General features: G+C 43.5%; 1 protein-coding gene across 25 annotated transcripts in view; it reads left to right on the top strand.

Annotated features, from left to right (window-relative positions):
* Positions 1-21,890, top strand: part of FBRSL1 (fibrosin like 1) — a 770,646-nt gene that overhangs the window by 215,888 nt on the left and 532,868 nt on the right. For all 25 annotated transcript variants that reach the window (XM_043497666.1, XM_043497654.1, XM_043497665.1 and 22 more), the window contains exon 2: positions 14,801-15,001. In XM_043497666.1, coding sequence (XP_043353601.1) covers positions 14,801-15,001 — 201 coding nt within the window. The remainder of the gene's footprint in view (positions 1-14,800; positions 15,002-21,890) is intronic.

Raw genomic sequence — 21,890 nt, 5'->3', positions numbered from 1 at the left:
AAGGATGCGTTAGGAATTAGAGAGGCATTACGCTGCCAAGATAGCATTGCTGTCACTGCAGGATACCTCTTCTGTACAAAAGGATGTTGCCGGTCTATCCTGCTTCAAAGCCTGTTCTTGGGGGCTGAGCTGCTTCATCTCTGGTTGAAGTCACATGCTGTGCAACTGACAATTGGAGTCAGAATAAATAAGCTGGAGTTGTTGGTTCTCAGTACCTCCCCAGACTGCGGATGAGAAAGGGAGTCTGGTGATACAGGTGGTTTTTGTTTTTGTTTTTTTGTGTTTGAATAGGGCTATACTTTGGTTGGAATACTTTCCAAAACTCTCCATAATCCAGGGGTTCTCAAACTGGGGGTCGGGACCCGTCGGGGGTCATGAGGTTATTACATGGGAGGGGTCGTGAGCTATCAGCCTCCACCCCAAACCCCACTTTGCATCCAGCACTTATAATGGTGTTAAATATATTAAAATTATTTTTAATTTATAAGCAGGGGGGGTCACACCCAGAGGCTTGCTATTTGAAAGGGGTCACCAGTACAAAAGTTTGAGAACCATTGCCATAATCAAAGCCATCGTGGATTAAGTTTCTTGGTTTGTGTTATGCAGGAGGTTAGTCTGGAGGATCATAAAAACCTTAAAATCCTATCCTTAGAATCTATGAATCTATAGAAACCAGGGTAAATTGACTTGATGTCCTCTAAAGATTTATTTGAGATTATCACACTTACACATCTGAAGAAATTCATAGACTTCAGTGGAAGTCCTTAATTTTACGTCTGTTTTGTCTGAAAGCTTGTAACAAGAGCATCCTCAGCAAGTGCATTGGATGGGCACCAAACATTGTAATTCTCTAATCAGACAATCATTTTAAGCAGACGTCAGTGTCTATATGTTAAGCATCTATAAAGCACTTAAACAAAATTGAGGCTGAAAGCTATATGTGGCACCAGCTGGTGTGGTGGTAACAAGATGCAGTTGTGGTTTTGAGAGAGACTATCGTAAATCAGTGGAGGTTTGAGATGAAGTGGATAGAAACAGCAACTCACTGCAGATTTGCCACACTGAAAGAATAACCTTAATTGCCACTTTCTCTAAACTGTTGATCTTTTTTTTTTAAACAGCTTTGCCCTTGTTTTCCCTGGTATTTTAATAAGAGTTGTAAAAGTAATATATGTGTAATTAGAATTTAATAAATGGTTTGTGTTAACAGATGCAGTACATAAGCTGGTTTAAATGATGGTGTAACCTTTGCTTTGTGTTTATCTAATGTTGAGATAACAGCTGGAAGTTGAGAGACTGACATGCAATTTTAAAACTGCATAGTTTGAAATTGCTGCTGTCTGCAAACATGTGACAATCTATTAATGACCTTTATGCTTTCTGAATTAAATGTATTATAACATAAAATACATTAAAATTGTTGACTATCCTGGTGTATTTCTCCCTTTTATCAGTGATTGTTTGGGATATGAATGGATAACTCATTCTGACATGGCTGTTAGGGTGTTTGAAATTGTCCTTTGGAACCATGTGGATATTTGGCAACATTTGGATGAAGATTATTTATTCTAGCAACCATTTATAGAGATATTGCACCCAAATACATCCCATGCACCAATGCTCTATACATGGGAGAAAAACAGCTGATGGCAGAGATGATGGCTTTAGACTTACAGCCAGCCTCTGTTTCAGTGGGAACCAATTCAGTGCTGTGCAGTAGAAAGGACAAGAGTAGGTATAAAAACATTGGCCTAAATTTTTGCTAGGAGGAAGGGTGCAACTAGAGCTGCATGTGACACCATTCAATATAATCATGAAAATATCGGTCAGTCTTTTCAGCAGATGGAATTACTCTGAAAACTCATTTTAGAACTGCAAAGTTTGGTCTTCAGTAACATACATGAAGTTTGGAAAATATTCAGAGCACACAGGACACCCCAAGGACAGTGTGATATTTATCCTGTCAGTCATTCCCATAGGATAAACATTTTGGCCAAGTCTTGTTTTGTTAGTATCTTTTATTCCTTATTTCTCACTGTTCTGGAAGGGAGTCCATCAAATAATAAAAGAGCAAAAAGTATTCTACTCTTACTAAATGCCAGGACCACCACTGGCATGTTGACTCTTCTCCAGTGAAGCACTAGAACTTCATTCTGTGAAATTTGGGTCATCTCGGAGAGTGAAGTGCCTTGGACGAGTGATTTTTGCAGATGGATTTCTTTACATATTTCTTACCAGTGGATCGATCCTAAAATAATTTCCCTGCTTCCCAGTCAAAAGAAATTACCAGAGGATAAATTGCTTAATACTTTTTATACACACACTGGGTAGCTGAACTGAAAACTGTTGTGGTGGAATCTTTGGTTTTAACATAATGCATTTGTTGTCCCAGTTTTTCATAAATAGTGCAGCTTTTACCTATGCTATAGTCCAGTGCTGAGGGCACAGCAAGGATAGTAAAATCTCCTCTGGTGTTTTAGTTTGCAACTAAAATAGCTTTCATTGTCTGCAGAGTCATTCTTTCCTTATGTGGTATGTTCTTAGGGGAATTATTATTTTTCATGGCTACATTTTAAAAGCACAAATCTAAAATAATAAATGGAGGCAACACTTGTGACTGACCCTTAATATCACTGGGTAATAAATTTTAATTTTGAGGGTTTTTTTGTAGGATGAAGATTGAATTGTTAAACAAAACCGTAGGTCAAGATTTAAAAACAACCCAACCACCCACAAACAAACAGAAATCCCTCAAATTATGCTCCCAGATCCATAGCTACACACCTAATTAAGTGGCCTGATTTTTAAAAATGTTGAGTATGTTCCAGCTTACATTGGAATCAATACAGTTATGATGGCAATGGGAGATGATGGATGTTCTGCACTTTTGAAGATCAGGTCATTTAAATGCCTAGGTATGGATTTAGGAACCTACTTTAGGTATCGGCTTTTGAAAATTTCAGCCACAGGTTGTAATAAAGTCTGCTTAGTTTGCAGTCATCTCAGCCAGACTTTCAGAATCCAGTTCATAAATGCATGGCCTCCATCTTTCAACAGGGCAAAATAATTCCATTGACAGAGCTTTTTCTCATTTTGCCATTAATTTTAAATGAATAGACAAATACATTTACAAGTGCTGGGCTATAGTAGCAAATATGCTGCAGGCATCTGTAACTCAACAGCATCCTCCTGCTTTTTCTTTCCAGACTGGTATAAGCTGATAATTGGTGATGGTAGGAATGTCCAGCTGAGTGACTTGCTTGTGCCAAAAGAGTACCTGGCCCTCTTGTCCTTGGTCAGCTCAGGGTTGGCCTCATGATTTTCTGGGCCCCAGGTGCTGACGCTGGAGTACTTGGGTTGTGAGCTGCCTCTGACGGAAGGGAAGGGTGACAAATTTTCTCCCCTGACCACCCCTCTCCCCCTGAATTTTAAGCAGTGAACTTCCTTCCCTTCCAGTCCTGCTGCTGCTAGGCGAGAGAAGGCTGGCTTGTGAGTCATGAAGTTACTGCCTGAGAATAATGCAGCCCCAAGCTGTCATTTGCATTACATATTATTTCTTATCTTCATGGTGTAAAAGTATAGGACTCCTGGGTTCTATTGCTGACCCTGAACAAGCCCTTTCACCTCTGTAGGCCTGGTTCCCTGTCTGTAAAATGAGAATAGCATGTGGGCTCTGAGGCTTATTCTATTGTTTGTAAAAAGAAAAGGAGTACCCGTGGCACCTTAGAGACTAACAAATTTATTAGAGCATAAGCTTTTGTGAGCTACAGCTCACTTCATCGGATGCATCCGATGAAGTGAGCTGTAGCTCACGAAAGCTTATGCTCTAATAAATTTGTTAGTCTCTAAGGTGCCACGGGTACTCCTTTTCTTTTTGCGAATACAGACTAACACGGCTGCTACTCTGAAATCTATTGTTTGTAAAATACTGAGAGATCCCCTGTTGGAAGGTGCTGTAGACTAGAGCAGTGCTTCTCAAGCTATCTGATGTGGGGGACCGGCAATTTTTTTTCTTCCAATGTGCACGCAGACCGGCACCGGACCACGGACCACCACTTTGAGTAGCACTGGACTAGAGCACAAACTATTATTAATGTACAGAAGGGAGGTGAATAGTGAGGGGCAGAGGAGAGGAATGGATGGTAGCTCAGAGGTGTTGCTAATGGAATATATAGAGCATTTAGATTGCTGGTGCATGTTCAGTAGGGACAGAAAGTTACCATCTGATAATCAGTGGCCTACATGAGATGAGTTGATGGTTTCTGTCCAGTTTTCAGTGGACAAGACCATAATCACAATTGGCACCCTTGCCTACAAATGAATAGACCATGGCAAACGAACCACCTTTTCATTGCTGAAGGTGGTCTCTCTATGGCAAGTTGATGGGGCACTGTGAGGGAAGCTTGCCATGCTCCTGCTATGGCTGTGCCTACCTTGTGGAATTGTCCTTCAAGGCTGCTTACTGGGCATTTTTCCACAAGGGCTGGATTCATGCAGAAATAAAATCCCACCTCCTCTCATCAGTGAGACGCCCAGGGAGTGCACTCTTCATTCTCAGAGTTCGTATGAAATGGCAGTGCAGCTGAAATGAGTTGAAGCAGGCACTGTCAACAAACACAGGCTCGTCTGTGTATCCTTTATACGCCCCATAAACCAGGCAGGCTGATCTCACGGTGCTGGCTGAAAGCAGCACTGTCCCAAACATGCTTTTATTGTGGAAACTGAGCAGGTTGGCCTTGTGGTGCCTGGTGAATGGAGATCTCTTTCAGCACTCTGTAGACTGTGAAAGCTGGGCAGGCTGGTCTCACAATATGCCTCATTTCATCTACCTGAAAATGGTGCCCTGGCTTCCCTTCAATCGTTTAAGCTCCCTTGCTCTGACACACTTTCCACTGACAGTAATTCTGTGAGTGCTCGTTGAGCATTTACTGCCATCACTAGAGGAATTACTGATGGTTTAAAATGGGATCATTTCCTTTCTGATGGACAGCGAGCACCTGTGGGAGTTTTAATAGCTATATGGTGTGTCTGTCAGTAGGTAACAGGGAAGACATGTGCAATTCCTTGCAGTGAAGCATTCACAGGCTCTGAAATCCTGAGGGAATCAAAAGGAAGGGAAAAAAATGCACCAACCCCCACATTGTGAGAAATTGTTTCCTGTATTGAGGGACCTGCAGAATGTGGATTCAATGGATTTTTCAACCATCTCATCAGTGGGTGATTTTTAGGAATATTTGTGCCAAAATATGGGCAAAAACTCCCTTGTGCACACATACACATGAGCAGAAGTTATACAACAACTACAGTTACTGCTGCAGAGATGGGTTTGATGTTTATCTTCCACAGAAGTTACTGTATTTAAGAAAAAAAATTCTTTAGTTTCAGGTACTTGGTAATGCCACAAACTATTCTGCTTAGCCAGAGAAGAATGGAGAAAACAAAAAAAGAAGCATTTGTGACAAATGCCCGCCACATGATTAATGGACTACTAATAGATACTCAAACACAAGGGTCAGGTGTGTGGTATAAGAATCTGAATAGAATAGGCCAGACCAAATCTGTGCATTAATTTGGAGACACTTTCACAAATTTAATAAATATTGCAAGTTCAGGCCAGTTATAAAGCAAAGTTTATTGAACTGCTATATTGAACTTCTTAAACTACATTATCTTGTCTGTTTCGCCTGGAAGGTACCATTTTCATGATGCAAAAAAATGCCTTCATAGCTGCTGCACGTTCCTGGCACGTCTTCATTGTCAGCAGGAAAGGGGTTAATTCTTGGCAAATGTAATGGGTATTGGCCCTTTAATGCCATAGGAGGTAGCTTGAGAGGCCAGTTACGCTATTCCTTGTGTCCAGGGCAAGCAGATGAAGCAAAAATAAAATAAAGTAATGACTGAAGTAGCCATTGGGAGAGAGGAAGATAGTCCTGGGGAACAGACAATGGCCGGGAGAAGGGAAGTATAGGAAAATCCTGACCCAGTTTCTCCCGGGACCAGGAGTCTGATAGAGTGGGCTGAGCGAGTCACCCCTCTGTCCTGTGTTTGGGGTTGTTAGAACCACCGGGGCAGTGTAAAGAGAGTAACTGGTTGACAGGGTGAGTAACTAAACAGGAGGCCCCAACCCCAGTCAAGGGAGGGAGCTGCTGAGGCTCTCTCTGCACTGTCAGGGCTCCGGTGGCACAGTTGCAGCACTGCAGCTATATGCTGTAGATGCTTGCTACAGCGACCGACGAGGGTTTTCACACCCCACAAGGCAGCTAAGTTGACCTACGTTTTAGGCGTAGACCTGGCCTGAGAGGGAGAACTCAGCCAGGGCGCACTCCCAGGCAGGAGCGCTGTGAAACCCTTGAAGCGGAGGGAAGAGTCGACAGACCACGGTCCCAAGGCGGACAAATATGGGGGGAGGGATAGCTCAGTGGTTTGAGCATTGGCCTGCTCAATCCAGGGTTGTGAGTTCAATCCTTGAGGGGGCCATTTAGGGATCTGGGGCAAAAAATTGGGGATTTGGTTCTGCTTTGAGCAGGGGGTTGGACTAGATGACCTCCTGAGATCCCTTCCAACCCGGATATTCTATGATTCAATGAACTGTGAACCCTTCACCTGAGGGGTGAGCGGAAAGGGGCATTTTGAGGAGCTGAATGCTATTTAGGCCCCAGGGGAGGGGGAATACTGTTTCCAAGACCTTGTCTGTGACTGAATTATTTCCAGGAATCTGCAGGGCATGAGGCAGGAGACTACAATGGCACCCTAATCTGCTAGGGGTGTGCTTGGAGACTGCATACATGCAGAAGACGCAACACAAGGCTGTTCATTTAGAGTACATGATAGTTTGCTCTTCAGATTTCCACTGGTAAATAGGAACCCAGTCTCTGGTAATAAATGACTATTTTCATTATGCTGATTTCTATGGTTTTTAAGCTAAAGCATGCATCATAAACCTGCAAACCACTGGCAGCTTCAAATGACTTAACCTTTTCAAGGTTGTCTATCAGGCAGTCCTCTTATTCTTGAGCCAGACATTTGACAGGATCAGAGCCAACCTCACACACAGAAAGTAAGACCTGAATTAGTCTGGACTATGTCGTCTGGCAGGGTGGAATTGTAGTCTAGGGTTAAACAAGCAAGGATTTTACTTGCATTCATTTTAATTGATATTGATTGCATTGTCTGAATTGAGGGTCAAAGTGAGAGAGCCTTTTCAAATACAGGCTACTCTCCTTTAAAGCTTTAGTTGCACTGGCTGAAAGGCCAAAGGTTTGAGTTACACTTTCAGTCAATTTCACAGTAGGGGAGAAGAGAGGGCGGGAAAGTAAAACAAACAAATGTGTGTTGTATTAAAGGAAAGGTGAAAACTCCCCCCGTTACTCCCCCCCCCCGCCCCAAACATTGCTGCCTGCGGGCTGGAGAGTCTAACAGTCTGCCTCCCAAATTGTCCTGATGGGGTTTTGAGATTTGTGAGTCTGAGGGCATTGCACAAAAAAGTCGGAGCATTTATATTTGCCACTGCAAAAAAAAAAAACCCCACCTCCATGAGAGGCTTACAGCTCTTACCTGTGATGCTTTTGTGGTAATGTGCAAGTGCTCACTTATCGTCTGGCCAGGTGACAATGACTGCTCCACGGAGCAAGTGATCCCCTGCTTGGAGCAATGCTGAGCTACTGGAGCTGATCAGTGTTGGGGGAGTGTAGGCTGTGCAGGGATCCAGGATGCCCCGTGATCACCGCCCGCCCTCCCTTCCCACAAGACCCGTCATCAAAATGGAGAGAGCTGCACTGTGGGAAAGCTGCCCTCAGTGCGCTGCTCTCATCATGGATGGAAGTGCTGCAGATGTAAACACTCTCTGACGCCTGAGGAAAGAAGTGAGTACACAAACCAGTGCTTTTCTTTCACCAGTTCCCTATCACCGTTGAAACTGACTGCGCAAAAACTCTGCAAGTGTAGACAGCCTGATCCTTGCTCAGTCAGCTTTTTGATGAGCTGTTGCTATGCCTAATTCCCTGCCTTAGTCATACCTTAACTATTATGTCCTCCTCCTCCCTCCTCACTGATTTCTCTACCCTTGCAGTCTGTCCGAAGCAAGGCTTTCAAAAATCTCTTCCTCTCTTATTTCTCTAAACATATTACTTTCATCTTCATTTGTTTTCTCTTTTATCACACCAAGCTCCCACTTATTGTCCCCACCTTCAAGGCTCTACATAATCACACTCCAGCCTAAATCTCTGTTTTAGTTACCTCCCCCTCATACCCTACATTCCTCCCCCTTGCTCTGTCCTTATTAACTCCCTTCATCTCCTCTCCCTGTTGGCTTCACATCATCTTTTATGTTGGCGGCTGTTCTTGGAACAGTCTCTCCCGCCTTGTCTGCCAAGGGCCCTTCTTCCATATAGCCTCATGTAAATCTTCTTGCCAATATTTTCCATTTGAATGGATAGCTCCTGTATTACTTTTATCCATCTGAAATGGATTGTAGGCTTCTCTTGGTAGGGACCTCATCTTCTAGGCATTTGTAAAGTGCTCTCTACACTTAGAAAGCTCATAAATAGTAAGTCATAACAATAATGAGTAACATGCAGTGTATGTTGTAATTCAGTGCTTAGTTTCCACAGAGATAGCAGCATTAGAAATACCTGAGAGAGAGTGATATAATTCATATCTCGGGACCAGTAGTTCTTCCAGGATTTTTCAAAAACAGAGCTGACAGATTCGCCGACTAGTTGAGTGACAACCCTCACAGAAGGGCGCATGGTGCTTAGGGTTGGGGACCAGTCCTTCGCTCCCTGCTCTGCCAGGCTGTGGGGACACTGTCTAGACGCAAAGAGGCTCAGTCATAGAAGGGAGCAGTTTTTCACATTTCTCTCAAGTCATCCCTCTTTGACCGCTGGAGCCAGCGTTCCATGTTCCTCAGCCAAAGCAATAGCCACTGTAATGCACAGCCTGGGAGATGATGGTGGAGAAAGATCTGGCAGGCCCCCTTCCCTTTTAATAAATGTGCCTATGTGATCTCTTAAGGAAGTGGTTCCCAAACTGTGGGTCTCAACCCCAAGTGGGGCCATGTCATCAGCAGGTGGGTCGTGATCCCAATTGAATAGACAACCGAAATTCAAACACATCGAGACCTGCTCTACAAAGGCCATGCACCATACGTATGAGGCCATGCAGTGTGAAGGAGAACATTTCGTAAAGCACGTATTTTTGTAGGAGGCCGGTGGAGGCACAGCATTTGATTCAGCCTGTAGCCATGAGTCTAGTGATGTCGTTATAGGGTGGTGGGAATCAATTCTTCTCAAAATGGGGTCATGCAGTCAAAAAGTTTGGGAACCGTTGTCTTAGGAATTGGGGATGGGGGGCATTCTGAGGATAATGGAATGTAATTAGCTATTGGCTTTGCTTTTTAATATTTGCAACCTTCTCCCATCTCCACCTCAAAGTTAGGTGAACCAAGCAGGACTTTAACTTTGCCATGTATGAAAGCAAGGGCTTTTCTACGCTATAGAACCTTGGCCAGTATAGTTATCCTGGCAGCTCCCTTGTGTAGATGCCGTGAAAGCTGGCGGATGGAATTCTTCTGCCAGCATAGCTTCACCACCTCCCCCCAAACAACATTAGCTATGCCTCTAGAAAAGTGTTTCCCTCCACCCCACTCTAGCCACCATAGCTATGCTGCCAAAACTTTGTAGCATAGACCAGGCCCTAGTAATGTTAAATGCTGTTTGGAAGGTAAGGGCATTTCTATTTAGTTAAAACTAAAGTATCATTCTGTCTTCTCTACCACAGCATGCTGGATGTTTTTCCTCTAACTGTGTGCTTTTACTTCTCCGGCTCCCAGAGAGTCCTCTCATGTGATGGATATTCCCACCCCCGCCTTTCTTACACTCTCTGAAATCTCAAAGTGCAGGATAAACTAGGAGGATTAAGGGAAAGTTTGAACCTGGGTTGAACAAACATGCAGTGATAACTCTGGCCAGCGGAAAGTTGTGGATGTGAATTTCAGAGCCAAGGACCTCTAGGGCTGATTGTTCTTTCCTGATCAAACAGAGAATATGGTGTCAGCTGTGCATAAATCTCCAGTGTGTTTGCCCCCCTCCATTTAATTGTCAAAAGGCTATAATAAAGTGGCATGTATGGTGAAGCATTATCCTATATAGGTATGTAGATTTATATAGAATCCAAGCCCCTCAGCATCCCTCACACACATTTACAGGAACAATAGTAAATAGGTTACTTCCTCCACCCCCCCTTCATGATAATCAGGAAAACTCACTCCCCGACAGAACACTCCTCCCTCAGGTAGCCCTGAACACCATAAAGATGTGTCTCTGCAACAGTCAGAGCAAATAGATGTGCCTTGCAGCATGGCATGAAGGTTAATAGACATGGGCTCTTTTAGACGCGGGAGGAAGGATCTGGTTCCAAAACCAAGAGCCAGGTGCGGGTAATTTTTTGTCACCAGCTCCCTCTCCTGGTGGCTGCAGAGTGGCACAAGGTGAGAGGTAGCTTCTCAGGTGGGAATGTCCCGAGCCATTGAGGAACCATATTATGGATCCAAGCCAGCAACTGAAATTCAATCCAGAAGTCCACAGGCCTCCACTACAGATCATGGAACATTGGTATTGTGTGCTGGAGCCACCAAGAAGCACTGCTTACTAGCAGTTGAATGGTTTCAGAGTAGCAGCCGTGTTAGTCTGTATTCGCAAAAAGAAAAGGAGTACTTGTGGCACCTTAGAGACTAACAAATTTATTAGAGCATAAGCTTTCGTGAGCTACAGCTCACTTCATCGGATGCATCCGATGAAGTGAGCTGTAGCTCACGAAAGCTTATGCTCTAATAAATTTGTTAGTCTCTAAGGTGCCACAAGTACTCCTTTTCTTTTAGCAGTTGAATGAAAGTCCATCTTTGCATAGTGTCCATTGCAGTGATCCAGTCTACCTTTGGTATGCACCCAGGCTCTGTGAGAATCATGGGTGGTGGGTGAGGCTAGCCCCCTGCCCTGCCTCTTCCAGCCAAGACCCCACCCTTGCTCGCTGCTCCCAACCCTGCCCTGTGGCCCTGGTTGGGGTGGGGGTTTGAGAGCTCAGTCAGGGCCACAGAGTGGGGCTGAGAGCTCAGCATCAGCCGGGATCGAGCTCTCAGCCCCAGCCAGGACCACGGTGCCACCCTATTCCACCCCTTCCCCCACAGCCCTGCCCCGTTCCGCCCATGGCCCCACCCCCGTTCTGTCCTGCCCCTGTTCCGCCTCCTCTCCCGAGGCCTCGCCCCTGCTCACTCCTTTCTGCCCCGCTGCAGCCCCGAGACCGGAAAAATCTGTGCCCCTGCCGTGGCCCCAGCACCATGGTGGGGGGAGATTTTTCTGGAGGCTTCAAATTGGCCGGGGAGAGATTTGGGGAGGTTAGCCTCCCCCAGCTTCTATTACAGGCCGCCCATGGCAAAAATCACCTACACTCAAGCACTGATGCATACGCAGCCTTATTTAAATAAATGATGTACTCTTCTGGACAGGGCTTGTGTTCTCCTATGCAGCAGGGTTTCTCAGCCTGTGCATTGTGAACCCTGGGGGAAAGGTTATAGCTGGGCAGGCCCTTCCTTTACAGGGCGCACAGGAGAAGCCATGGTGGAAGAGAAGGCTGATCTCAAGCAGTGCTTCCTCTGTGAGGCTGCTGAGGAGAGATGAGAGCTCTCTACTCACCAGCACAAACACAGTGCGAGACTCAGCCAGCACGGTGACAGGGACAGAGGCAAGAATCAGCTTTCCTCTGGCCAGCTGCAAACCAGGCAAGGATGATGTGCTGCCTCCCCCATGTACCTGGGCCAAGTGGGTGAGAAAGCAAGGACACCTACCAGCTCTCTCCAGTGTGACGGGTAGGGGAGAGTAAAGGTTGTGCTATGGGGGACAGAGACTACTCCTCATTGGGAGCTGGGATGCAGTGGGGCAGAGGGGGTTGGGGGGAGGCAGAGATAGGGATCCCTCAGGTCTCCATGGGCACCTCCCCTCTCCCCCCCCAACCCCTTATCGTTTATGTTCTGTTTCAGAGTAGCAGCCGTGTTAGTCTGTATTCGCATCCGATGAAGTGAGCTGTAGCTCACGAAAGCTTATGCTCTAATAAATTTGTTAGTCTCTAAGGTGCCACAAGTACTCCTTTTCCGTTTATGTTCTGTGGCACACAATAGCTGAAAATGGTCCTGTGACCCAAATCCCACAATCCTTTGCACACAGTTTCCCTTACCAGGTTATGTTCAAATATCCTCAGGGAGGAAGTGTCGACTTGTAGTCCTGGCTTGTGGCTGAGAGGTCTGAGATCTGTCCTTGGCTCTGCCGCATGTGCTCTGAGACTTTGGGCAAGCCACTCACTCCCTTTAAGACTCAGTTTCCTTATGAGGAAAATACAAGTAATAATCTTCATCACAGGGCGTTGTGCATCTTAATTCATTAATGTTTGTAAAATATTTTGAAGGTAGGGGCGCTAGAAGCAAATGTATTATTTCTTTGGCTTTGATCCAGTTGTGATGGCATCCCCTGAATTCATTTCACTCTCACTTCTGTGGTGGAACAAACCTCAAATCTCCAAACAATACTCTGCATTTCCAAGCAGTGAACGTTGCATGAAACCATTCATGACACCAGTCTGTGTGTACGGGAAAGTTTTGTAAACCAAACAGAACTTGTCAGTGAATATGATCTGAACATTCTAATGGCAGTGCCATTAGTGCCTTAGAAAATCTCCCGACAAATTCATACTAAAAGTTGGAATCAGACACGTTTCCGGTGGCTTTTGTTTCTAATATTTTACATGGCTATTTGAGCATCAGTTAACCAGCAGGGCAATGTAATTTCCAGTTATATTACTTTCTGATTAGTTATCAGAGCTTAAAAAGTCGATTTCTGTTTTAGCAACATCCCAGCAAGTGGGAGGCTGTGACCTTCTCTAAGTTGCACCACAAACTCTTGCTTTAGAGAGAGATCTTCAAACTGAAAATGCCAGATAAGTTCCTAATTTTAGCATTTACAGAGAGCAACCATTTTTCTGGAGCTCTCTCCCTATTTACAGATTTAGCAGGCAGAACCATAGTCCATTTTCTCTGCACTTCTAAGGGACATTGCTGATTCTTTACAATGTTCTCTTTAGTGTGTGTGTGTGTGTGTGTGTGTGTGTGTGTGTGTGTGTGTGTGTGTGTGAAGGAGATGCTGCTAGCCCCTTAAACAACCTTATGCTAAACTATACGGTGGATTTGGCTGTGCGCATAACAATTGAGTGTCGACTTAGCTGAGGATAGAAAATCAGTTGTCCTACTGGTCTCTTCCCCCCACTCTTTGTTGTTGTTATGAACTAGATTTAAACTCATACATTTATGCATTTCACTAGAATGTCAGTACATAATCTAACTGCAGAAGGAAAGAAAACTGTAAGTGGTGAATGATTTGAAATGGAAATAGCATGATGCGTACTTAGAAGCCCAATCTGAAAATTAAAAGAGGGAAAAAATAGTGTAGAGCAGCCAGAAGGGCATTTTGTTCCAATTCCCAGCGCATCCTTTGGTGTGGTGCTTTGGGTTTCAACACATAGGAGGCTGATGTAACTCTTGCTGCATTGAAGGTGTGTGTATGCCAAAACGAATGGGTGCGCTATTGTGAACTCCATTCACACAGGGTATGAATGTTGATGAAGTGATTGTGACTGAGTCGGAAGGGGTGGCCTGCGGATTTAAAAAGAAGCAAAGTTTAACTGTCTGAAGTTGACAAGTTTTGGCTTGATTAGTAGAGGTTTTAATGCATCTCCTAATCTGATTCAGTTAGCTCATATGAAAAATTAATAGGAATGGTGAGTCTGTAAAGCATTTGAGAGAGTTTAAAGAACAAGGAGTACTTGTGGCACTTTAGAGACTAACACGTTTTGGTTTTACCAAAAGGTATGGCAGAAATCTAGCTGTCTAGAATTAGATAGCCGTAACTATGGAGTATTTTTGTATGTTTTTTGTAATAGCCAGTTCTTTGCAGCATATTTTTCCATGTGTGTTTTACGTGTTTTTTTTCCAATAATCAATTTTATTCCATTCTTTGAGGTGCCTTTTTCTTTAACCCCACTAAATTATGTTCTTCACAAATGTACTATAATGTATCCTTTTCTCCGCTCTCAATATTTCTATGTTAACTTTGTTTTATTACACACAATACCAGTGTCTTCAGTGTTTTTACCTTCAAGGTATGCATTCTGGTCCTGATTCAAGGAGGCACTTACGCACTTGCTTAACTTGAACCACACCTTTAAATCCTTTTGACTTAAGCATCCCTATTCAGGAAAGCACATACGCATTTGGTAAACTTCTTTTCCCCAACAAGGATGCTTTTCTGAATCAGGGCCTCTATGCCTTATTCAATTCAGAGGTTAATACATCACTGGCTATGATACAGAACTGTTAGTGCCAAGCAAACCTTACAGAGCTTGCTTCTGAGACGTTTAGATGTTTGGGTGCTTACGAGTGAAGTGTGGCTTTTGAATTAGTCAGAAGTGAATCCGTTGTCATAACTAGCTCTCTGAAGTTGTTTCCCACATAGACTGGAGTAAATTCATCCCACTTGAGTCTATTTGTTTGTATTACATAGGAATAGATTGCTCATTTTCAGCTTCTCTCTTAAAAGAAAGTCGTATTTTTTTAAATTTTTTTTTGAGCATTTAGATTGCTTTAGAACCTAAGGACAGGTTGGAACCCATTGTGCTAGGTGCTGTGCAAACATATAGTACATTCTAGTCCTTACCACAAAGAGCGTAAAGGTTTTACTCTTTATTTTTTTCCTCTCCACAGAAGGACATGTCATTAAAGCCTCAGGAGCGAAAGGAAAAATGGGAGAGGCATCCAGGAAAGAAACCACGAGAATCTGAAAACTATGTGTCCGCTGAGCCCAGTGAAAATGGCCATAATAACGATGCCGGGAGCTCTGAGAGAGAGACTGAACGAGGCAAAGAGAGGGTGAAGAAGAAACACCCCTTGAAGATATCCAAGCAGGTAGGGGAATTCTTTTGCCTCTGAAGTGACTGTGTCTAGTATAGGCTGTTGTCTTCTTTCTGCTGGGTGGAAGCTGTTCATGCGTCTGTATGAAAATCTCCTGGCTAATTGTACTGGGCGCTGTAATGTCTCCTGTGTGGATTTTGGTCAAGTGAGTAGACAGGAGTGGTAGGAAATTCCGTTGGTTAAAATGAAAAAACAAGTGCAGAGAGAGAGAGGCAATCATCTTAGGAAGGAGCAAACTGCACTGTAGTTCTGCATCTCCAGGACAGTGTGGTAACCCACGCAGTAAGTGATACAAACGCAGTGTACATGTTAGGCTGTGATCCAGTCATCTCCATTGGTGTGATCCAACTGTCATCTCCACTGGTGTCTAGGACTGAGGAATGTAGGTTTGTTAATGCATATCTGGGGCTTGACAAACGTGACACCAACGTGCACATCATGAATCAAGTTCCTCTGCACTCTGCCAAACAGTGAATTAAGACTAAGGGGAACATTATAGGAGTTAAGAAATGAAAATAGAGACAGAAGAAAGAGTTTGTCCCTTCCCTCCCTTGTCGCATACAGGTCTCTTGTGCATTTGAAACCAGGCAATGCATTAATACACTCTGTAGTGGTGGTCTAGCTGTCGTAGTCACTCTGAATGCCACAAATATAAGGAACATGGCCTCAAAAGCTCTTGTCTGAACCAGCTTGTTTGTGTGTTTTTGTAGCCAGGGAGGTAAGAGGGAAAGGCACAAGGGGTTGGCAGGCCATTTATCACTTACTGCAGCTCAACTGGGAGATTTGTTGGAGGCTTGAAATCGGCATAGCACAGCAGAGTATATCTAAGAGCAAGCATTTGCTAAATACCTGTTACCTAGCACCAAATGGAAATTAGCAGGTTGACCAACATATTTGTCCTTACCAAGCTAAGAAGTAATTGTGCAGTGGAAAAGTATTTGCAGCTGTACTGCATAGTACTCCAGAGAAAGGAGCTTATTCAAATAAGTAGGACAAGCCTTCCCTTCTATGGGTGGGGATTTTGCATGCGTCTCAGATGACAACAACCATTTAGGTTCTGTGGTCATTGTAAGTATTTTTAATTGAATTATAGATTTCTAAGGCCAGAAGGGATCATTATGGTCATGGAATCTAATCTCCCGCATTACGCATGCCATGGAACTTTATCCAGTGATTTCTGCATTGAGCCAAATAACTTGTGGTTGAACTTGAGCATATCTTTTAGAAAGACGCTGCACCAAATCTTGAGTTAGACTCTAAGGTCATGCATACACTTACAAGCTTACAGCAGCACAGTCATATTTGTACAGCTCATGTAGCTGTGTTGTGCTGATGGGGCAGTGCTCTCCTGTGTTTACATAATAAAACCGGCTCAACTCGGGGTTGGGTGTGTGTTTTTTCACACCCCTGGGTGACCAGAGTTTTGCCGACATAAATGCTAGTGTAGACATGGCCTTAGTGACGGAGAGTTTACCTTGCAATCTGTTTTGATGGTTAATTACTCTGGCATCTTTTCTGTTTTGTGTTTTGATTTAAAAAAAGGATTGCTATTAGAGATGAGGAAAATACTCACAACGAATGACTTATCTGATAAATCTAGCTTCATTTTTCTGCTTGTGGGCATTTTGGTTGCAAATCAATTTCCTCCAGTCAGATTGGCAATGGTTTTGGTTTTTTTGCAGATTTTGAAAACTCTCCGAAGTTATCACAAACACCTTGTTTCCAGGATTCATTCAGTATGAGATATATAAAATTTGAGCTGAGTGACTTATTTATGACTGCTCAGATTAATCACGTAGCATTGTTTTGATTCCCCAGCTGGGTAAGCGTAGAGTCATGTCCAATGCAAATGCTCAACCTGTGTGAATTTAAACTTCATTTTCCACAGATACGTGCATTTTACGTTTGAAATCTGCTTTCTGTGAATATTTGTGCCATTAAAACACTTAGTTCAGATGTTTGTAGAAAAGGAGTGCAAAAACTGTGTGATTATGGCCAAAGCTAGCTCTCTTTTACTGGTCTCTTTAATCTAACCATATTAATGTTGCAGAGATGTTTCTGCTAAACATTCAATTGGGTGGCAGCTTAGAAAATATTCACTTGCGGGTTAAAACTGCATAAACCAGACTGTTCTTTGAGACCTAAGCTAAAATTCTATCAGTTCTTTGCTGTTTAGGTAAATTCACTCATACATGAAATCTATTAGGCATTTATCCAAAATGCTTCAGGGAGCGAGGCTAGTGATTCAGTAGATATCACTGAGTCAGTAATGAACCAATGCCCCAGCATGATGTACTGGAGAATGTACGGTTGGAGTTGCCATCTTTCAGATGAAATGTAAACCCAAGGTTTCCAACCCTTGTGGTCCCTAAGGCTCTCGTGGCACTTTCCTAGCAACCACAAGGGTAAAAGACCCTCGTGTCCTGGCCAAATTCCAGTTTGAGTAATTACATTCTGCTGCCTGAATTTGCCTAATACTTAATTTCCCTCAGTACATCATGAATAATGAAGACATATCAAAAGTTAACTGCATTTTCTTCTGGCTAATGTGATTCCCACTGATATTAAAAAGAACAAGGAGTACTTGTGACATCTTGGAGACTAACAAATTTACTTGGGCATAAGCTTTCGTGGGCTAAAACCCACTTCATCAGATGCATGCAGTGGAAAATACAGTAGGAAGATATATAAACACAGAGAACATGAAAAAATGGGTGTTGCCATACCAACTATAAGAAGACTGATTGATTAACGTGGGCTACTATCAGCAGGAGAAAAAACCGTTTGTAGTGATAATCAGGGTGGCCCATTTCCAACAGTTGTTAAGAAGGTGTGAGTAACAGTAGGAGGAAAATTAGCATGGGGAAATAGTTTTTACTTTGTGTAATGACCCATCCACACCCAGTCTTTATTCAAGCCTAATTTAATGATGTCCAGTTTGCAAATTAATTCCAATTCTGCCGTTCCTCATTGGAGTCTGTTTTTGAAGTTTTTTTTGTTGGAGTATTGCGACTTTTAGGTCTGTAATTGAGTGACCAGGGAGGTTGAAGTGCTCTCCGACTGGTTTTTGAACAGTATCATCTCTTATATTTCCCCCCCCGTCCCCCCCCCCAAATCATTCCCACATCTTTTCTTGGTTCATTTTCTGCATAGTCTCTTCTGCTTCTCTGTAGATAGATGTAACAAGCTTCTGTAGTGGGCAGGGAGGTTACATGGAGAGAGTAAAACAAAACCTGTGATGAATGACCCATTAAACACGATTAGCCTTTTGGAGCAAGTCATGTTCAGAGTTCAGTGTATTCTCAATATGGTGCACACCAGTATTTAAGTCTATAGAGATAAGTGCTTATTGCAGATATCATCTGTATTCTTCTTGGTTGTTAATGACTCAATTAGATGAACTAGGCTTTGCTCAGGTGTAACAAGTAAAACCATTTGTCCCTTAGCACAAGCTTTTTGAAATTTATATTCAATTATGCTTTTTTATAACCCTGCTTTCTTTTTTTGCACGATTTTTATAGCCATGACATTCACACCCAGGTCTAATATCCTCCAAGTTCAGGGCTGTTATGTTTCAAGTCCACTCTAGAAATAATGGGCTTGATCTAAATTTTTCCATGTTTTTCGGATGGTTAGAATCTGAGGTTCCAGTCTGTGCTCATCCCTAATTTGGTAAATTTACTATAACTAACACAAATAAAAACATGCGTCAATACAATTAAAGACATTGCTGGTCTGCTTGAACCCTCATGCTCTCTCTCATCCCTTCTCACTGCTAAGCTATTGAATTGTCATCCTTTCTGTGAAGCCTCCTTTAATAAATCAAATTGGGCATTATAATTATGGCACTCTGCTAATCCTTGTAGAGAGGTGCAAAGTGGTAAGCTGATTTGAGTGCCAGGTTGTCTGGTTTGTTTAGGAAATTAGATTAATACATCACTCTTTTTTCAGCAAAGAAAATGTCCAAATTCCTATTTACCTCTGATTATTTTCTTTTTTCACTTTGGGATATGGAGAAAGGGGGGCTGGTAGAGATAATCATCTACCTTTTCCAGACCACTGCTCCAACCATGTGTGAAGTGGTTTAAAAGTTTTACATCCTGCAGTAACCGTATAGAGAGAATGTAGGACATTGTGGGCATTTTGTATGACATAGGGATAATTAGCCAAAGATTTACATGGCTGTGGGTTTATTCTATTCTGCTCTGTTGCCTGCTGCCCCCCCCCTTTTTTTGCTACTGCATTCATAGCAGGGATGATGCATCACTATGTTGGCTTAAGACAGCTGTGTCAGAACTGTTGCTCTCTGAATGGTGATGATGAAGATCTGGGATATCTAAAGAAATGAGGGATTGTCCAAAAATACAACAAACTTTGATTGGGGCTAGAACCCTCACACAGCAGCACCTTCTTCCCCAAAAGCTGGATACAGACAGTCCCACCCACAAAAAAGAAGACTTGTTTCTATTTCCTTTTCCTCCCAGCCTCTCCTCTCTCTTAAACCACATCCATCTGAATCCCTCTTTATGGGTTCGGGGAAGTGCTCTGCACTACAACCAAAGACGCTGGAAATTAATAAAATCTCTTAAGCCATCTAGCTCATCCCCCTGCAAGGGCCGGTGCATCCCCTACACTATATTTTAAAATGAGATTGGATGAAGTATGAGGAACGTGGTCACCATTGCTGCTTGTAACTACAGAGAATTCTTTCCTGGGTATCTGGCTGGTAAGTTTTGCCCATATGCTCAGGGTTCAGCTGATCACCATATATGGGGTTGGGAAGGAATTTTCCTCCAGGGCAGATTGGCAAAGGCCCTGGGGATTTTTCGCCTTCCTATGTTAGCATGGAGCACAGTCACTTGCTGGAGGATTCTCTGCACCTTGAAGTCTTTAAACCATGATTTGAGGACTTCAATAGCTCAGACATAGGTGAGAGGTTTATCGCAAGAGTGGGTGGGTGAGATTCTGTGGCCTGCGTTGTGCAGGAGGTTGGACTAGATGATCATGATGGTCCCTTCTGACCTTAATATCTATGAATCTTGAGAGGCTGTTCCATAATCCAAGAGAAGAGAGATCTTCTAAGAAAGATTCCTGATTTTCTGAAAACGGTCCGTCTTCATTTTTTGTTTTGTTAGTCTAGGTTATAACCCCTTGCACTGCCCTAAAGGATTTTATTCTATCATCTCCTTAGCTGTCCCTTAGTCAAACTGTGTATATGTCTCTCTTTTCCTTCTAAATCCGTCTGTTCACCCCTCTGACCATTTTTGCTGCTTTCTTTTTCTGCTGAAATCCTTCCAGCTTGCTAGTCTCTGTCTGGAAATGAGGTGTCCAGAAATGAGTGCAGTTAATGTAGCTGCTGTTTCACCAAGCATCATGACCTGGTGGCACTCTGTATGCAACCCAGAGTTGTGCTGGTCTTTTGTGCTACTGCATCATGCTGCCAAAACCAAGTTAATAGAAAAGAGTTGTGCTGCTAAAAGTGAGCTAGCCACAAGCGCTGAGGCCAGGCAAGTCAGAAGTAGCGTATTGTGTTGAACATGTTTGTTTATATACTGCTGTAATGACAATTGGATACTCTACAGCAAGCAGCCATTCAGCATGGAGATTACCATTTTTCATCTCTTTCTTCTCTTTTACTCCCACCATTGAAAGGTCCCAAGGTGAGAAGGCATCACAAGAGGCTGACTAGAGAAAAAGAGGTGTCATTAACATCTTTGATGTGGGCGTAGTGAAGTGCTTATGAGTGGTGCTGGGTTGGAACCATCTAGGAAGCTGAAATCCCCATTGTCCATGGACGAGATGCAGTGTGGCATATAGAAAAGGAGTACCTGTGGCACCTTAGAGACTAACAAATTTATTAGAGCATAAGCTTTCGTGAGCTACAGCTCACTTCATCGGATGCATGAGAGTGCAGAGCCACCAGTGGGACTTAACCCTGTCTTTTGGGGACCTGCGGGGGAAAGGAGTTAGTCTCCATGTCCCAGTCGATGTGCAATGAGATCGCAGAACTAGTATGATAATTACAGGTTTCAGAGTAGCAGCCATGTTAGTCTGTATCCGCAAAAAGAGCAGGATTACTTGTGGCACCTTGGAGACTAACAAATTTATTGGAGCATATGCTTTCATGGGCTACAGCCCACTTGATTGGATGCATAGAATGGAACATATAGTAAGAAAAATACACACACACACACACACACACACACACACACACACACACACACACACACACACGGTGGAAGTTGCCATACAAACTGTAAGGAGCTAATTAATTAACATGAGGTATTATCAGCAGGAGAAAAAAAAACTTGTGTGGTGATGATCAAGATGGCCCATTTAGACCGTTGACAAGAAGGTGTGAGGATACTTAACACGGGGAAATAGATTCAATGTGTGTAATGACCCCAGCCACTCCCAGTCTCTATTCAAACCCTAGGTAATGATATCTAGTTTGTATATTAATTCAAGCTCAGCAGTTTCTCATTGGAGTCTGATAATTAATGCAGATTGTCATAGGGGCTCTTGCTGGGTTGGAATCTCCAAATGAGTTTGACATGTATTTTTGTTTACTTACTTGTTTAAATTACTTACAGCGGGGTGGCCAACCTCTGGTTTCAGAGCCACATGCGGCTCTTCAGAAGTTAATATGCGGCTCCTTGTATAGGCACCGACTCTGGGGCTGGAGCTATAGGCACCAAATTTCCAATGTGCCAGGGGGCGGGGGGGGCTCACTGTTCAACCTCTGGCTCTGCCACAGGCCCTGCCCCCCCACTCCATCCCTTCCCGCCTCCTCCCCTGAGCCTGCCCTGCCCTCGCTCCTCTCCCACAGAGACTCCTGCACCCCACAAAACAGCTGATCAGGAGGTGCAGGGAGGGAGGGAGG

The sequence above is a fragment of the Dermochelys coriacea genome, chromosome 15 (genome assembly GCF_009764565.3).
Source record: "Dermochelys coriacea isolate rDerCor1 chromosome 15, rDerCor1.pri.v4, whole genome shotgun sequence".
NCBI lineage: Eukaryota > Metazoa > Chordata > Testudines > Dermochelyidae > Dermochelys > Dermochelys coriacea.
This window is presented reverse-complemented; position numbering and strand designations above follow the sequence as displayed.